The 20,026-nt window shown below is 37.4% G+C and overlaps 2 protein-coding genes across 2 annotated transcripts; one reads left to right on the forward strand and one right to left on the reverse strand.

Moving 5' to 3' along the window:
* Nucleotides 1-1,675: 1,675 nt before the first annotated feature.
* LOC131058631 (pentatricopeptide repeat-containing protein At4g02750-like) lies at nt 1,676-5,692 on the reverse strand. The gene is made up of 2 exons (XM_057992371.2): nt 2,010-5,692; nt 1,676-1,933 (listed from the first exon to the last, which is right to left on the reverse strand). Exon 1 carries the CDS (start codon nt 4,996-4,998, stop codon nt 2,419-2,421), a length of 2,580 nt encoding a protein of 859 aa, XP_057848354.2. The 5' UTR covers nt 4,999-5,692; the 3' UTR covers nt 1,676-1,933; nt 2,010-2,418.
* A 5,764-nt stretch (nt 5,693-11,456) lies between these two features.
* LOC131873701 (uncharacterized) lies at nt 11,457-12,647 on the forward strand. The gene has a single exon (XM_059216887.1). The coding sequence runs from the start codon at nt 11,457-11,459 to the stop codon at nt 12,645-12,647; it is 1,191 nt and encodes a 396-aa protein (XP_059072870.1).
* The last annotated feature ends 7,379 nt before the right edge of the window (nt 12,648-20,026 follow it).

The raw sequence follows: 20,026 nt of genomic DNA on the forward strand, positions 1-20,026 counted from the left end.
CTAGTTTAGTGGTGACTCAATGAGAGTATTGAGTGTTTTCTCAAAATTACCTTCCTTTGTCTATTTTTCTCTCATTTCAGATTTCTCTGCATTCAACTTTTTTTATCTTTGAGCATATGTTGCTTGGAGTTGCATGTGATCTATGGCCGACATCATATCTTGGCTTGGGTCTCACTTCTCACATAATCTAACACATCCAAGGTCACAAAGTGGTTGGGAGTTAAGAGGGGTTAGTGTTTAAGTGTGTGTGGGTGCTAATTATTATAAGAGGTGTGGGTTTAGGGACAATTGGTGAACCAAATGGTAGAAAATAGTCAATGCAATGTTTATGGTAAGAGTGAAATAAGATTGCCTCTGTATTAACAAAGCTTCAATCTTACACATCAATTTATTGTTCATGTTTACTAGATAAGCAACTCAAGGTGAACTTATCCAATTCATGCTTTGTCATTTAAAGTTTAGTCTTGACTAGGGACCATCTAGCCTTGGTATGTATTTCAAACCTTTTCCCTAATTTTTTTTTTGTGGTAGTCTTCATCCTTCACAATTTTATCATATTTTAAATTGACAATGAAGACAACCACTTCCTTTTGTTTATCATTGACTATCACTATAACTATAATCATTGATTATAGCTATATAATTTCCAAAGAAAAATTATACTGATCACAAATTAATTAATTTGTTAGTGAACTTGAACCCATTTGAACAATCATATGCTTCCCTTAAAAGTCCATGGTCCTTTTAGACTCGTAAAAGCATTGCCTATTTACTTATATAAGGTCCCCTTCAAACCCTCCTTAATAACATTGAACAAACCTCATCTTTGTTTCACATACCACACATGGCCGCCCATTACAAAAATAAAACTATTATTCTATTTTTATATTAGATTAAGTTCAAGAATGTAGATATCACATAATAGATTCAGCAAAGCAAATAACAAGACTCAACAGACTAGAGGCATTGCCAAACTCCTGTGGAGCACTGCCACCCAAACTTACACTGTAAATAACTTAAAATCGTCAAATAGCAGTGCACAATTCACATAAGACTGTCTAACAAAAACTAACATTAGGCCATATATAGGTAATATAAATTGTTTCAAAGTCTGTAATACAAATGCTATTGAGACAAAGATTGATTGATTGAGACAAATGGTCTATGACACAAAATCTGTATTATATGTTTGTGTGAAAAATGGTTTCAGAGACTGTATTACAAATACTAATCAATATACGGCATTATAGAACAATTAAAGTCCGTAATTTTTAATTTATTGTAGGTCTACCACTCTTTATGTGGGTAGGAATGAAGTTTACAAACAGTCACTATTTCAAGAAAATTCCTGTAGCATGGGCATGGGTAAAGGTATAAGACGAGGTTAAACAAAATGCGATACTTGGCACTATGCCCAGGATCTTGGATTCGATTGGTAGAAAGGATGCCGCTGTTGTACAAATGTTGATTATAGAAGGTAATTGCAGGTGCTGATAAAGATTCTCAATGCTTGTGGACCTCCTAATAATGAAGCTCTTCGTTGGTCTTTGGATTGGTTGTGGAATTTGAACTTATCTTCCAGGTACCAAGTTAAGCACTGGTACTTATCATCTTCTATAGTGGTAGGAATTCTATATTTTGACATACGATGTTTTGGTAGTTGATTTAACATAGGTTGTTTGTCCCTGAATTGAACGTATTATTCAGGCTAAAATGGTATGCGTGACATAGACACGAGATGGGAGAATTAAACTACACAAAAAGCCATTATAAATGAAACAAGCTAGTAGCAAAAAACCATCACGAGATGCTCTCCTAGTAACGTTTCTTGCCGGCTCAAGCAGCACCTCATTTCCTTGGAGCATTTTTCTGATTTTGCATATTCTCATTCTTCTGCTCCTCCAGATTTGCCCTCCATAGCTGCACAGGCTTCCTGCAAAACAAGCTCAATTACATTTCTCCTTCGTGGTATCATAAAACAGAGCTTTAACAAATATTCATATGCATACCCAGGAAGTGATGCGTATCATGCACTGTGTTTTCAACAACTGCGTGGTCTGGCTCTCCAAACATTTACAAATGAAGATTTCTGGAAAAAGCATTTCTTTTCTTGATTGCAAGTCTGACGCCATGCACCTTGTTATTGTGAAATCCCGTAGTATCACCAATAATCTCTGCAAGAAAATCTCCTATGTTTGGAATGATGGAACCATTTTTCATCTCTCACAATGTCTCTCGCAAGTTGCAACAATATTGGTGATAACTTGGTCGCAGTGTGGCAGTCCACACATAATGGAAAGTCCTTGGCAAACCAAATGGTTGTTCTATGGGATGACTCAAACAACTCAAATGCAATTACACACTTCTGACCATGGTGTGAGAGGAATAATTCCTTCTCCTCATCGTTCAATACGTCTTCTATCCAGAATATCCTGTTGCCTTCGTCTCCCAAGACAATTCCCCCAAATTTGAATATGTCTCCTGTGCGTGCGGTTGTGATGTGTCTCCTACACAGAAAGTATGCACCATGTTTTGGACTTCAATCCAACTACATCCGGGTATCTTTTTAATTCCTCTATGTTTCACCATTTCTCTTATCTTTTGGACCTCGCCCCACCTTCCCAATTCTGCATTAATGTTAGATAGAAGAACATGAGGTGTAGCATTTCGAGGATCAAACTCAGAAAGGAGTGCAGCCGTAAATTTTCCTAGCTCTATACTTTTATGTGACCTACAGGAGCCAAGCAAACACATCCACACAACTACATCAGGTTTAATTGGCATTTTGATGATAAAGTTCAGCGATTCCTCAAGGTAGTTAGCTCGGCCCAAAAGATCAACTATGCATGCATAATGATCCATTGCAGGCATAATGCAATAAGAATCACTCATGCATTTGAAGTATTTACAACCCTCATCCACTAGACCTGCATGGCTGCATGCAAATAAAACACTAATAAAGCTTATATGATCAGGATTGGTTCCAGACTGTTTCATTAATTCAAAGAGTTTGAGAGCATGTGTGCTATAGCCATGCATTGCATATCCTGCAACCATCACAGTCCATGACACCACATTCGGTTGATGTGTTTTGTCAAACAGCCCACGCGCCTTCCGTATGTTTCCACATTTTGCATACATGTCTATCAGCGCATTTACAACTACAACATCTGACAAAAATCCATGTTCGATTATTTTTAAATGGACCTCCTTACAGTGTTCCAAAGCTCCAAGTTTGGTGCAAGCTGGAAGGATGCTGGCAAAGATCGCTGAGTTTGGCTCTACACCTGCCTGTTGCGATTCCTTAAAAATCTCTAAGGCCTCTAGAACAAACCCATTCTGTGCATGTCCAGAAATGATTGCACTCCATGAAACCACATCTTTTTGAGGCATTCCTTTGAAAAGCGTTATAGCCTCCTCAAGAAAACCATTTTGTGCATACCCTACAATCATCAAATTCCATGAGAGCACATTTCGTTGAGGCATATCTTTAAAGGTCCTTAAAGCTTTGTCAAGTAAACCATTTTGTGTGTATCCAGCAATCATCGCATTCCATGAAACCAAACTTCGTTGAGGCATTTTGTCAAATAGTTCATGTGCCTTCTGTATGCTTCCACATTTTGCATACATGTCTATAAGGGTTGTCACAACTACAATATCCAATGAAAATCCAGTTTTGATTATCCTTTGATGGATCTCCATTCCCTGTTCTAAAGCTCCTATTTCCACACACGCTGGGAGGAGGCTGGCAAAGGTGGCTGCATTTGGATTTACATCCGCCATTTGCATTTTTTCATATTTCTGCAAAGCTTCTTCAACAAGCCCATTTTGTGCATATCCAGCAATAATTGCATTCCATGCAACCACATCTCTTTGAGGCATCTCTATAAAAAGCCTTAGAGCCTCGTCAAGAAACCCATTTTGTGCATATCCTGCAATTATTCCAGTCCAGGAGATCACATTTGGATGATTTATTTTGTCAAATAGTTTGCGTGACTTCTTGATACTTCCACATTTTGCATACATGTCCATTAGGGCAGTCTTGATTATAACATTGGAAAAGAAACTGCTTTCAATAATTTTTTGATGGATCTCCATACCCTGTTTTAAAGCTCCCATCTTGGCGCACACTGGAAGGACAATGGCAAAGGTTGCTGGGTTGGGTTTTACATTTACCGATTGCATTTGCTTAAAAACATCCAAAGCCATTTCTAAAAACCCATTTTTAGCATATCCCGCTATGATTGCAATCCATGAAACCACATTTCGTTGAGGCATTTCTTTGAAAAGCCTTAAAGCCTCCACAAGAAAACCATTTTGTGCATATCCTGCAATCATGGTATTCCAAGAGATAACATTTTGTTGAGGCATTTCTTTGAAAAGCCTTACAGCTTCATCAAGAACACCATTTTGTGCATATCCAGAAATCATTGCATTCCATGACGCCACATTCCGGTGAGGCATTTTATCAAACAACTCGCGTGCCTTCATCATACTTCCACATTTTACATACATGTCTGTCAATGCAGTCCCAACTATAACATCTAACAAAAGCCCACTTTCAATTATTGCTTTATGTATCTCTGTTCCCTGTTCTAAAGCTCCCATTTTGGCACAGGCTGCGAGGATGCTGCCAAAAGTGAACTGATCGCATTGGATAACCGTTCCTTGCATTTGGCTAAACAATGTCAATGCCTCCTGAGGAAAGCCATGCCTCTGGTATGCTGCAATTACGGTATTCCATGAGAAGCTATCTCGTCCAATCATGTGGTCAAAAACTTTGCGAGCATCCATCAAATTTCCGCATTTGCCATACATGTTGATAAGTGTATTCTGAAAAAGAGTGTTTGTGAAATCTGTAAATCCCCTGTTATTGATATTAAAGTAGAATAGCTTTCCTATAGTATTCTTGGCGATGCAGGACTGCAATAATTGAAGATTTGTAGCATTATGTGAAGTAAACACGACGTGTATAGCATCCTTGAAAGGGTTCTGCATACACAGTGCTCTAAAAATGAGGTGGGCTATGAATGATCACATCGTGTAATTCAGTAATAGCCCTAAAATTGGCACAATACAGTAGAATTATTCCAGAAAGCTCAAGTAAAATAACAAAGATAAGAGAACAGAACAATCAAGAGATACTCTCCTCGGCATATCCAAGAAATGGATTGATTTTTATCCCTCACATTTCGTGCCGGCTAAGCAGCTTTCCATTTCTTAAACGGGTATTTCTTCTATCCCATAATTATTTCTCCAATTCCAGCTTGCAGAGCTATAAAGTTCGATGTTATGTACCCTCAGCATATATTGAAACGGACTAACAAATAGCTCAACAGTATCTGGGTAATGTAGCGTTATATACATCTTGATCTCATCGAGTCAATAGGATGCTCAAGCTCTCCAAACATTACTTATTCGGAAACTGGGTAAACCCTGATTCCTCCTTACTACTACGAGTCTGACACCAGGAACCTTGTTATAGTGCAAATAGACTGCTTTCACTAAAAGTTACCAATAATCCACTCAAGAACATTGTCTGTGTTTGAAATGATGGAACTAATGTGCATCAATCATAACAATTTCTGTCGCAACAATCTTGGCAGTGAGCTTGGTATTAAACACAGAGATGTAGGCTAGTATAAAGTAGAACAGCAGAAGTAAAACCAGAGAAAATAAGAATTCAATGTGTTTTTTTATTCATCAAGTTACATATAAATATATGCTGCAACTCAATGAACTCTTTATAATATAGCTAACTGTTTTGACAGCGAACTAAACTAAACTAAACAGATAATTGAAGATCTAAAAAATCCTTTATGATTGATTATGTTTTCTAACACTTCTTTTTATCGAATGATTGAATTTTGATAGACTCGTAACATATTTCTACATAGTACAAACAAGCTAACAACATAAAACTGGAAAAAGCATTATGTAGAAAGCTATTCTTTAAAAATAGTTCATAGACCAATAAGACTTCTTCAAGTTGCTTCCAACTGCTGGTATAGTCATGCAGATTTTTGGATCTCCCCTGAACTATTGGACACCAATCCTCACATGTATGTTTCATAACCTTAATAGGGCATAGGTTCTCTAGTGCATTCTTTCCCATCTTCAAAGCATTGGCCTCTTCAAAATAGAATAAGTTCTTCATCTCCAATGAAATCATCATCACCATGGTGGTTCTTCAACAAAGGCTGCATTATCTTAGTTCTTACAATTGCACAAAACTTTAGAATAGATGCCTCCCTTTGAAAATCTCCTCTAGAAAAAACCACATACAATATTCAAACTATTATATATACTCAAAACATTAGGAACAACTCTATAAGCAACACTCGAATGGGCCGTAATAGTACCAAACTTCACCTCAACAACAACAAACTTCACTTTAGCAGCTCAACAACATATTCATCTCTCAATTAGTAGGTAGTCAATTTGGAATCAGCTGAAGTATATTATGAGAATAATTCAGATAGGCATAGAAAGAATAATAATGACAACTAGTTGAAAGCCCCTATGACGACTATTGCAAGGTGGCCCAACACAATTCATAGGAGTTATTTTATAGAGGAAGTGAATGATCTAATCACTCTCCTACACAGGATTAAAGATTTTCCCACTTCAAATACATATTATGCATGGATGTACCAGTATATTCATGTCATAAGGCAGAACAATATGATGATCTTTTGGGGTAGGCAAATAAGTGATTCTTTTTTGTGACCAGCTCACCAAGGTTCCTACTACCCTGAAGTTCTACATGACCTCATACTTGGTGTATGTTGCAACAACTATGAGGAATTTTCTAGGTTTATCTACAGAAGGGGATAGAAGATAAGTTCTTGTTTAGAAGTACTACCCACAATTGACTTTGAAGCAAAGTCAATACCATTTTAGAAGAATCGATGATGCATTCTTTGGTTTGTTTGATAAAAGTATTGAAGACAAAAGAGTTTCTGACCAAGATTGGGAAATGGTCAACAAATATGGATGCATGTTTCTCCAATTGCCTACTTTCACTTACCTAAGGGTTGGTTGTTTTAATGATCAACCATTCATGCTCCCTAGGTATCCATCTGATAAAATTGTTCTAATAAAATTCGCACCACAAATGGTTTATGTTCATGAGAGGCAATCAATCTCACACAGGCCAGGTTTCAAATTTTCTTTATCCAGTGGTAGGTATTCAATCAATTCAGTTTTCAAGGCTAGAGCCATGGATGAGGAAATGAGAAGGGTCGCAATGAGATTTTTCAGGGCTTGAAATGATTTTGATTATAGGAGCATTAAAAAAAATTGGAAAGGTCTTATACCCATGTTCTTAGGACTAAAAAGGATATTAAAAAAGTTGATTATTGTTGTCTTACCAAAGAGCAAGTAATCAATTTCAATTTGGCCAATATACCAAAAGACCTTGAAGATGATGGTGTTGGCAAGAGACACTGTACCGGAAGTGATAAGTGCTTAAGGAGTGTTTGGGTGTTGTCATTGATGGAAACTCAGATGAGAAGCTTCATCCAGAATATGCAAAATCATCCTACCAGAAGTTAGAAGTCTACTTTGCTTAAGTCTAGAAGGTGGAACATAGTGTTCGTCAGAGTAAGAGTACATTGAGTAGAACTCAATTTTGGGTGCACATTTTTCTTTGTGGTGGAAGAGGTAGTTGATTGGATGATTGAAATAGCTTAGTCCATAATTGTAGCCTTCAGTATTGATTCTTGTGCAAGATTGAAGATTTGACATCCGACATTTCAAGAAGAATAGGGTTATTTGGGTGATTAGTGGTGTAGTGTATTATGCAGAATCTTTGGGATGATTTTGATGATTGGTTTCGAATTCAAGGTTATTGAGCCGACATATGTGAATCATATAATCAATTTGTTTTGGTTTGCATGTGCATTAGTAATCGGATTGAGCCAACCTCTTTTTATACGTTTCATGTTTTGCAAATATTTTTGGAGCTGATATGTTTGTGACCTAAAACAAGTGATGCAGAAGACTAATCTATATGATCATTTTTGCAATCGATATTGGTGTGCGAAGATTGTATGAGCATTTGTGCACAGTTTCACGTGCGCTATCTTTGGATCTATGCTCCGGTGTATGACAAAACAATAGAACAGAGCAGTGTGCCAAAATAGTGGAAGTAAGATACTTTGTGCTTAACCGGAGCTGCACTTTGGCATTTGTAGTTGCTATTCATCAGTTCAAAAATTCAATTTGTTATTTATAAACATTTGTAGGACAGTGAGTCCTCTAGGGGTTGTAGCCCTCTCTTGTAATTGAACAGTGAGCTCTAAGCAATGTGCCTGAATGCATGTGCATTTCCCTTGTAATATTATTATACTCCTGATCACAATATTTTAACATTGTGGTCAATCCCACCGTGGTTTTTCCCTTTTCGGGTTTCCACGTAAAAATTCCAGTGTTATGGTTTTGTGCTTGTTTGTATTAAATTTATGCAGTTTACTTTTATTCATTTACATCAAGTGGTTTAAGAATCAGTTCAAGAAAAATTAAAAATTGCATCACACTGATTCACCCCACCCTCTTAGTGTTCATTGATTCCAACAATTGGTATCAGAGCCTATTTCCTCGAAGGAAGCCTCATAGCTTGAGAAATATTTGGGATAGTGAATCAATGGACTCTAGTTTACGGAAACAACTCACTATGGCACTTGAAGATGTAGAGACAACAATAAAAGAAGCAAATAGCCTAAGAAGATATCTAAGCGATGTTGAATACTTCATTGAGTCATTGAAGGAAAAAGTGAACACTTCCAGAGAAAAGAGAAAGGATCTTATGGAAAAACTCAAGGAGAAAGAAGACCAAAGCATTGATAACCAAGCCTTAAAAGACAAGACAGATGAATATGAAAAACTTGCTAGAGATAATGCAATCTTGAAGAATAAAACGCAATCCATTGTGATGAAGGTGACAAAGGAAATTGAAGACAGGAAGAAGAATGAGGAAAGTTTGACTCAGTCATTAAAGGATAGATCTGATGAATGTTGTAGACTAAATTGTGAAAATGACCTGCTAAGGCTTGAATTGATACAATCCAAGAATAATGAGCAAGAGCTTGAAAGGCGGATCATAATTCTGAGAGATGAACTTACCATTGCTAATGAGTACAAATAAAAAATCAAGGTTAGCTAAGCTAAGCTAGATGAGATGCTATAAAGTCAGAAGAGTAGAGATGATAAGCGAGGACTTGGGTATGAGAAAGGAGAAATCTCTGGATCTGGTCAAAGCAATGTTAAACCTCATCATCAAAAGAACAAGAAATCTTCGGTAAGACAACCTAATGCTTATAAATTCAATGGTAAATGCTTTGTTTTCAATATGGAAAGTCAATGCAGAAATAGGGAAAATCAGAATAAGTCATCATTCTCCGGACAATGTTTCCATTGCAATAAGTATGGTCATAAGTCAAATGAATGCAAACGTATGGCAAATGGGAGAAATATTAGATGTTATTCCTGTGGAAGATTTGGACACATTGCTAATCAATGTAGGTCAAGGGGAAATCAAGGTAATTATAGGCCTAATCAAAGAAATAAAATTGTTTGCTATACTTACAACAAATCCAGTCACATTGCAAAATTCTGCAGAAGCAAGAATATGAACAAGAATGCTCTGACAGATAAGAACAAGTCAGATGATAAGGGAAAAGTGAAGGTTGAAGAGATTAGAGAGCAGTACAAGAAGAAATGGGTCAAAAAGGCCGATTCAGATGTAGTGAATGGGTCCGCACCTGATTCTAGTGTTGGAACCTTATCTGGTAACTAAGGTACTTGGCATTAGGGGGAAAATTTTCATGCAAATTCTAAAAACCCCCTATCTAAGATTTGTAACTAGTTGTGTCAGGTTGCAAATGATTGTGAATGATTGTGTAGTCGATCTTGAAGGATCTTCGAAAGACTTCATACCAATTTGAGACTCTGGAATAATATTCATGAGATACAAAGCATCTGGAAGAGTTAGGATTGAGCATTTATTATAACAAAAATTTAGGTATGCAGTGGATAGAAAGGGTGATTTAACTCTCATTTCTCACATTGTGTTCGAAGCGAAAGAGCTGGAGAGCTTGGTGAAGAAGACTGTACAGTGAACCCAGATCTTTGAAGAGATTCACCAAACATTTATTACATCTGATTGCAGACTAAAAGGTATTTTCAGAATTCAAAAACTTTCTCTATTTATAACCTAAAATTCGACAATGGCATCAATTGGTGTGGTGACTCCATTGGTTGTTGACATAACTAATAGGGCAAGACCCAAGTTTAAGAAACATCCATATAAATCGATGGAAGATTATCTGAAAGGAGCATTTTCATCTGTTTCGTATGGTGTTTTGCATGTTGAAGATAATAGGGACTAAATCCATTACAACATTGAAGAGCTCGAGAATGCTCAAATGATGAAACTTTATATAGAGCACATGATAGATGGCATGGAAAACCTAAAACCCAAATTCAAATCTCTCCAGGACAAGGGTTTCATTCAATTCGTGAACTTTCTAGTTTTTGACTAACCTGAATGGGTTAGATACATTCTAAGAAAAGTTCATGGTGAATTCATATGGCTTGACAAGTTGCCCAAGATCACAACGCCAACAATCAAAACCATAACATGCTTGAATGCAACCAGTGAAGTTCCTAGCCTAAGGAATGTAAAGAACTAGACCATGATAGAGGCAACTAGTTCCAAACATGATGGGAGATCGATGACAATCATTGACATTATTGAATATGATGTCAGGTTTGCATCCATGGTGATGAGCTACAAGGTCTACCAATCCAACAAAGACAACTTAGTATCCGGTATGGCCATTTATGTTGCCTATCAAATTCTCAAAGAAGACAAGTTGTATGATCTATGTGGGGTGCTCCAGAGTGAGCTCATGAACAATCTGGAGAAGATAAAGCAAGACAAAAAGCATGTATTTAAATTTGGTAGCCTGATTATCTGCCTCTACTTCTATTTCATGAATGAGGTCCCCGGTTTAGGCAAAGTTCAATGGGCCTATGATAGGCCAATGGCAGTGCAAATAAAGGAAGCTCTAGAAGGTTTAGGAGATACACAAGCCCAGAACGCTATTATGTGGGGATACTTCAAAACCTTCCAAGGCATGACGTAGAGCAGGGAAAGGATCCTTAAGGAAATTGTGGAAAAGTATGAAGACTCCATATTCTTCATGGTGGACACCGATCAATGCTTAATGGTGGTTGTTGAACCTAGGAAAACATGGATCATGTACATGGGGTATGGGGTTGATGGTGATACTCTTAATGTGTATGCTCAACACCTTTTGAGAAAACTGGCGAACAAATCAGAGGAAAGATTTGGGACATATAAGGAGAAAATATTGAGCCTACACTCCCAATTCACCAAACTTGGAATGTAGAGAAGAGTGAGGAAGGAAGTGGAGCAACTAGTAGAGGATATGGGAATTGCAAAGGAGGTGATTCAAAGAGCTAGAGAGAGGAACATCTTGAAAGATGAAGATATGGTCAAACCAATGAAGACCAAACCGGAAACTCTTTCACCAAAGCCAAGGCAAACAAGGAAATCAACACCTTCCTCTGGTGCTCAAAAGCCTATCCCACCACCAAAGCCTCAATCCAAACCATCCAGTGGAGCTAAGAAGAGGAAAAAAGGGAAACCAAGAAGATTTTATGTGGCAACCATTGCGGAAGTGGAGACTAAATCAGATGAAGCAGTGAGAGAGGTCAAGAAGAGTGCTACTACTGCCAGGGTTGTCAAGATGCAACCATCCGGAGAAAGTCAGCGTAGCAAGAAGCCAAGAGTTGAAGTTGAACAATCCGACATAACTCTTAAGCAAGTGAAGGAAACAATAACAGAACAAGGTAATCTCAAATTTCTTTCTCAATTTTATGATCGATTGGATGAGAAAGGGAAGAGATCACTAGAAGAGGCTACAATTGTATATTTGAATAAGTATAGCAGGGCACTTATAGAAATTGCATCTGAAGTTCCTAAAAAAATTTATGATATTTTGGATTTGAGAAAAGAAACTGCTAGAATAGAAAAGGAGAGAATAAGGGAATATGAGCTAGTGCAACTCTGTCGGGTAATTGCCAAGACAAAAGTTGACAAAATTCTTAAAGAAAATAAAGAAAGATTTAGAAGCAAAACCAAAGTAAACAAAATAATGATTGGGAAGAATGAGGATGTACACAAGGAGACACAGGAAATTTTGAGGGAAATACTTAAAAAGTATGAGTATGATGTAGTTCCTGAGAAATCTCAAGAAATTGTTCAAAAGTCTATTCCGAAAGTCCTTGAAATGCCACCCATAGGAGATGGGCCAAAAACTGCAAAACCAGATGAACAGACAAATGAACAAGTTACTGTTGCAGATGATATTGATGACAGTCAGAATATTGTAGACTCAGGTGAAGCAGCCCAAAATCCTTTAGTCATGACTGTTGAATTAGAGAAGAAAGTTGAGGAGGTTGGTAATGAGAAGGGAGAGGATACAAAGATGGAAGAGAAGGAGAAGGATGAAGACAAGGATGAACAGGTTCTAATGACAAGAGACACTATGGAATCTGAAAAAGGGCAAGCAAATAATAAGCAACAAAAATCTCATCCAAGGAACTATAAATCTTAATTCCTTATCTCCTGTCCAAGCACTCAAATTTGTGACAATTTCCCAAGCTAAATCGAGTGAAGACTTATTGAAGTCCCACATTGAGGACAAAGATCTTATATCCTTAGCTACAAGTGTTCTTGAGAAATTTTTTCTATCTTTCAAGCAAGATACACTTAAATCACCCTTCAACAAGTTGAGAAGTATGCTTTATTAGAGTATTTGGGGTCTTTACTTGATTAATTAAACAACATTTGTTTAATTATTTAAGTTCCCTTTATCTCTTCCACACTTAAGCTAACTTTAGGTGCATAATAAATAATTCTTTTATTAATTATTATGTGCAAACCTAGGTTTTCCTTTTTAGGGTTTCTTGACCTATTAGAGGTTAATTATTTTCTTTGTATCTAAGATTATGCATTATCACATTACACATTTTGTGAATATTGAGCTCTCATCTTTTAAGTATATTTTCTGTGTATTTGTTTTTCTGTTATTGCTTCCTTGCTTGTCCTTGTAATAGGTTATTCAACTTGCAGAGATCATTTAGTCTCCTCTGGTGTTGTATTTCTCAACTCTCACATGGTATCAAAGCTGTAGATCTGTAGCTACCTGTTCTTGTTTTGAGTTTTTTGGCATTGGAAGCAGATCTGGGGTTTCAGGAAGTTTTTTATGCACCTAGGGAGAGGCCTTTTTTCTTAGCACTTTAGGCCTAAACGGACCTCACCATCGTGCTCAGAAGACCCAAAAAACCCTATGGTCATATAAAACTTGAGCATTTTTTGCTCCTGAGCCTCTGGGAGTATTTTTTGCTCCTGAGCCTCTGGGAGTATTTTTTTCTCCAGTACCAGGTCGTATGACCTTGACACACAGTTCAAGAAAAAAATCAAAAACAATTAAAAAAATGCCTTTTTATGGCATGCAGGCCAAATGATTTTTTGTTTGAAAAAAAATTCAAAAATCACAACAAAAATAAAAAAGGTGAAGTTTTTAAAACAAAGCAAAAATCATTTTTTTTTTTTTTAAGGGGAGGGGGGGGGGGGTTTCCCCACGGTACGTAGGGTACCATGGGGCCCCCTGGCCTGCCGCAGGTCTAGCGTCACCAGTTGTTCTGACACCGTCGACCCCACCTTCCTGACCCCTGTTGGCCCCACTGCTTCCCCGCCGCCGCCGACCTTCCCCGCCTGCGCCCGTCGGAAACAGTCGTCTGCGCTCGCCACTTCCCGACCGCTACTATCTTTGCCTCGCCCGACCACCCCCTGCGCTACCCTCCCCGCTGCCGCTGGCCCTCCGGCTCCTCCTGCCAAAAACTATAGCTCCATCGCCCGGCCATTGTTGCACCACTCGCCCGCCACCACAGCGCCGCCCACCGGCCACCTCCACCCGCCTGCCACCAGACAACCACCCTTTTTGCCTTTTTTAGGGGGGGTTGGTTTTTTTGCCATAACTTGGGCAAACGAAATCGTTTTTTCAAAAATGAATAGGTGTCGGAAAGCTAGTTCCAAGCCGGACCTCATGTTGTTGGAATATTTTTCCAATATTATTGTTTGACTGTATGTTTTTTCCAGTGAAAGTGGGGTCTCTTTTTTGCACTTCCGGGGCCGTAGAATGAGCATCCGAACTCCGTTTTTTGAAAACTTTATATCATTGGAAATCTTGTTCTATGTACTTTACACCCATATGGGTTTTATTTCTAGATTATTCTCCAGGAATATTTTATTCATTTTTTTGCTTTTCAGCACTTTGGTAAATATCTTGGTTGTTTCAGGTCCTAGAATCTCTTCTCTGAGTAGGATGTCTTAGTTTTGGTTCTTCTTTCTTTTTCCAGTCTTCTTATCATTGTAGCATTTCATTTATGCAAACACACTGAGATAAAGTGCCATCATGCATTGTTTACTTGGGATCTTGCACATCTTGTGCCTTATTGTACATGCACTCCATATCAAGTGCCATGAGGGGGTTGATGTTTTCCTTTTGTTTTCCATCTACCTTTGTCCACTGAGTGTTCCTTCCATGACATTCACTCATGATGTGTGTCAAGTGAGTGTTCCTTCCTCAACACTATGTACTTTCTCTACACCTTCGATGTTCATGGTTCTTCTTCGTGTAGTTCTTGTTGGCCATTCTTTTCAGTGTACATATCCATCTCCCTTTTTTAGCATTATGGGGAGGTTTGTACTGTTGGTTCTAATGCTTTCATGGTTCGATTGATCAGCTCTTCAAGATTTGGTTTCTCATGCCATCTGTATCTTTGAGCTCAGTTGTTTTCCTTTGTTTGCCTTCTGATTTGAGTAGTGTCATTTGAGGGCACTCATACATATTACAGTCTTCTCTACCTGGTCATGTTCTATTTTAGTAGAGGATCTCCAGATCATCAGTTATTCTTTGACAGTGTTTTCAAGTTCTTCATGCTTCAGTGATTCTTCTGATCTTCTCTTGTTCCTATCTTTTTGGAACATTCTTGTTTGGAGGCTTTTTCAGTCCTTCTTCTTGCCTTTTCCATCTCTGTTTGTAGTAGAGTTTTTTCCTACATGGTTTTCTCTATTTCTCCAGTTCATAGAGATTTGGTTGTATTTGGGTACCTGATCAGGACTTGTTGTCGAGACCCATCTTTCCTGCTTTCAGTAGTTGTTCTAGGTTTTAGCTTCTCCCTAAGTCTAGCTTAAGGGGGGGTGTTAGAGTATTCAGGGTCTTTACTTGATTAATTAAACAACATTTGTTTAATTATTTAAGTTTCCTTTATCTCTTTTACATTTAAGCTAACTTTAGGTGCATAATAATTAATTCTTTTATTAATTATTATGTGCAAGCCTAGGTTTTCCTTTTTAGGGTTTCTTGACCTATTAGAGGTTAATTATTTTCTTTGTATCTAAGATTATGCATTATCACATTACACTTTTTGTGAATATTGAGCTCTTATCTTTTGAGCATATTTTCTGTGTATTTGTTTTTCTGTTATTGCTTCCTTGCTTCTTCTTGTAACAGGTTATTCAGCTTGCAGAGATCATTTGGGATCTTGTGGTGTTGTATTTCTCAACTCTCACATGCTTAAGTCAATGGACTCCCATTTTGAATCCCTAGAGAAATTTGTTGAAGTAAAAGTATTTCTCGCCATTTCAATTCCATAAGGTTAAGGACAACTTTGAGGATGGTTGAGGGAGATAGGATCAATTTGATTACCGGTGTGAAGGGCATTTAGGAGGCATTGGATGAAGGAGGAAAAATCTACAAGTCATGTCTTCTATTACTGAAGTTAACTGTAGAGCTTGATAAGAAGATCAACGAATGTGAAGGACAATTGGTCGATATATCTCAGTCCTATGCCCCCCAGGCCATCTTTGCTAGTCATTATGAAGCTCAAGTGATGTCTCTACTAGATAAAATAAAGAGCCTGAATCAAGAGAAAGATAAAATAGTTGGTAGAGTGGGAGAGTTGAGGAACCTAATTACTCCCAAGTTGGATACTCTACTTAGCAGTCAACAAGATGCCATGAATGCACTGAATAAGAGTTTTCCTTCAGACCTCATGGGAGCAGAATGCATGCATATCTTTTCAATGCTCTCATCAACATTTTGGAGAACTTGAAGAAAGGTTGGGATGATCACTTGCAGTCCTTGAAGACTATTTTTGCAGACATCTTCAAATTTTCGTAAGTTGTTGTGTATACCCTTGTACATACAATTTTGAGTGGATACCTACATTTTCCATTGATGTCAAAGGGGGAGAGAGGAATGAAATTTTTTTTATATTCTCAGGGGAAGCCTGTTGCTATCTTGTATTTTCAAAGTTTTGAAATTTTGCAGTGTATGACATTTTTGGCTTAACAATGTCATTTTCACCATGTGTTACCATAAATACCAAAGGGGGAGATTGTTGGCAAGAGACACTATACCGAAAGTGATAAGTGCTTGAGGAGTTTTTGGGTGTTGTCATTGATGGTAACTTGGATCAGTAGCTTCATCTGAAATATGCAAAATCATCCTACCGAAAGTTCGAAGTCTACTTTGCTTAAGTCTGGAAGGTGGAACATAGTGTTCATAAGAGTAAGAGTACATTGAGTAGAACTCAATTTTGGGTGCACATTTTTCTTTACGGTGGGAGAGGTAGTCGATTGGATGATTGGAATAGATTATTCCATAATTATATCCTTCAATATTGATTCTCGTGCAAGATTGAAGATCTGACATCTGACATTTCAAGAAGAACAGGGTTATATGAGTGATTAGTGGTGTAGCATGTTATGAGAAATCTTTGGGATGATTTTGTTGATTGTTTCCGAGTTCGAGGTTGTCAAGCCAACATATGTGAAATGTATAATCAATTTGTTTTGGTCTGCATGTACATTAGTAATCGGATTGAGCCGACCTCTTTTTACACGTTTCATGTTTTGCAAATATTTTTGGAGTCGACATGTTGGTGACCTAAAACAAGTGATGTGGATATATAAGACCAATCTATATGATCATTTTCGTGATCGATATTCGCATGTGAAGATTGTATGAGCGTTTGTGTGTAGTTTCATGTGTGCTATCTTTGGATCTATGCTCCGGTGTATGATAGAACAACATAACAGAGCAGTGTGCTAGAATAGTGGAAGTAAGATACTTTGTGCTTAACCAGAACTACACTTTGGCATTTGTAGATGCTATTCATTAGTTCAAAAATTTAAGTTGTTATTTGTAAAAATTTATAGGACAGTGAGTCCTTTAGGGGTTGTAGACCTCTCTTGTAACTGAGCAATGAGCTCTAGGCAGTGTGCTTGAATGCATGTACAATCCCCTCATAATATTATTATACTCCTAATCATAGTTTTAATATTGTGGGTCTCAATTCCACTGTGGTTTTTCCCTTTCCGGGTTTCCATGTAAAAATTTTGGTGTTATGGTTTTGTGCTTGTTTGTATTGAGTTTTTGGACTTTGCTTTTATTCACTTGCATTGAGTTGTTTAAGAATAAGTTAAAGAAAGTTGAAAATTACAAAATGCTTATTCACCCCCCCCCCCCCTCAGTGTTCATTGATTCCAACATATGGTAATATTTTTTAGCCTGCTTATGAAGATAATAAAACTAAAGATTCTCCTCTTCCATTGATCCAATGGTCACAAAAGGAAGTTGTATCTATAAGAGAGCGCTTTCAAAAGGTCCTTGCGAACACAAATGTATGGCTTACTTCAAAGAGAATTTAGCTCAAATATTTTAATACAGGATCAGAAGAAGATATCGTCGAGCCAATTGGGAAAAAGTCAAAATTGAGGACAAAAAACAAACAAGATTCAAATATCCCCACTGCTTCTCCTAGATTTGAGTTTACAGTGGGTAAGGGTAAAGGTAAAGAGCAAGCTAAAACATATGCTCCTAGTACTCAAGAAGAAAAGGAATTGGAAGCTTTAGGAGAGCACCTATACTATGAACCTCCTAATTTAGAAGTTGAAGATCTAATTGAAAATCAGCCTACAGAGGAAGGGCATGTTGAAAAATAGGAAGAAGAGTTTGATGAGGAATGTTTGCTAGAGAGTTCAAAGGATGGGGTACCAGAGAAAATTTCAGAGCAAGTTTCTCAAGCACCAAATTCGGTAAAAAGTTACTTCATCCTCACAAGATTCTATTCCTACCTCTATGCCTTTTGGATCTACAATTTATTAAGTACCCACATCTTCTACTTTTGAGTCAGTACCAATTGGAACCACCCCTAGAAATTCCATTCATGTATCTACCAATGAATCTACATTAGAAAATCCCCAAGATAACATTGTTAATGTTTTCTCATCTCTACCAAAAGTAAGATCCAATATGTTAGATGATTTTGATAAGTTCTAGGTAGAAACTAGTTCCAAATCCAATGAGCCATCTATTGAAAACCCTTTGGTTGTGGTTGTTACTACCTCTACTTCACATATAGTAGCCATTGCTTCTCAAAGCCAAGGGATTGCATCTCAAACACTACTATCTAGCTCTGAAAATGTTTTTGTACTTCCCCATGGTTTCTTACAAATACACCTAAAACAAAGAAACAAGCAATTTCCACTGATGAGTTTGATTTTGGTCAATTAGTCCTTGTCAAGCCAAAAACTACCAAGAAGGCCAAAACCATCTCAAGGGTAAGAATTAACCAGGTAAGGAATAACTATGTTTGAGATTGTAGAACCTCCCTTAGATAAGAATGCAGATTAAGTTCAAGCGAAGGATTATAGTGTGAAAATAATAGATCTTGGCAAACAATCTCATGATGGTACCAAACATGATGAACAAGAGGCCTTTCAGTCTATTATTGTTAGATACAATGAGGAAAAAGTTAAGAAAGATAAGCTTAAGGCTCATCTATGGAATCACTTACCAATGTTTTAGTCAAAATCACTAAATCCATTGAGATAGTTGAGCCAGTAACTTCATCAATTGATGAAACAACCATTGGGAAAGAAGAAAGGCTCTTCTCAAGGGGTACTACAGTGGGGGAATGGATGGACAGGATGCAGAGTCAAGAAGCACATCTTTTGACTTCCTTAACCAAATTTATTGACAACATTCAAAATGTTGAATCTGAATTTGATGCAATATTGGAAACATTAACATAAGGAATAGAAACACATGAGAAGAATTTTGAGGGTTGGCTCAAATTGAGAGATTTCCTTTTGGATGTTCTTGTTGTCAATAATATTGTTCCTTCAAGAAAATTATATGCGCAACATAAAGAACTTCTATGTTGGCAACAACAAGGAGGGAAAACTGAGAGGGAGGGTGAATCAGTTTTCACCTGATTAAACAAAATTAGGCATAATCTTGGATTTGATCAACTACAGTAAAAACAAAGATAACAACAACACACATAACACCAAAATTTTTGACGTGGAAAACCCGGTTAAATGAAAAAACACGATGCGAACCTACCCACAATGAGATGATACTCTGTAGTAGTATGTGTAAATATTACAATGGGGAATGCACATGCATTCAGAAACACTGCCTAGAGATCACTGCTCCTATTAAAATGACCCAGAAGTCTACAACCCTCAAGGAAGGTCCACTACCTTACAAAGATGTTCAAACTACAATCCGAAAAAGATGAACTGCAAAAATAACATATGCTAATGCCTGATGACAGATCTGGTTAAGCTCATATGTCTGCCCTTCACCAATATCTTCTCAACACACCACACCAAAAGATGAATTCACTTGATCACACATACACCACTCTCTGATAATGCAGAATCAATTACAACATCCAAATTACATGAATATTACACCCATTTATGCAAATCACCAACCTTGACTACAAGGTCAGCTAAACCCTTATTACCTAATTACAAAATTACATCACACAATACATAAATCAACCACTAGACTAATACAATATCATAGACAACATAGCATAGACCTAAATCAACTCCTCAAATACACACTAC

The sequence above is a fragment of the Cryptomeria japonica genome, chromosome 2, assembly GCF_030272615.1.
Source record: "Cryptomeria japonica chromosome 2, Sugi_1.0, whole genome shotgun sequence".
Classification (NCBI taxonomy): Eukaryota; Viridiplantae; Streptophyta; class Pinopsida; order Cupressales; family Cupressaceae; genus Cryptomeria; species Cryptomeria japonica.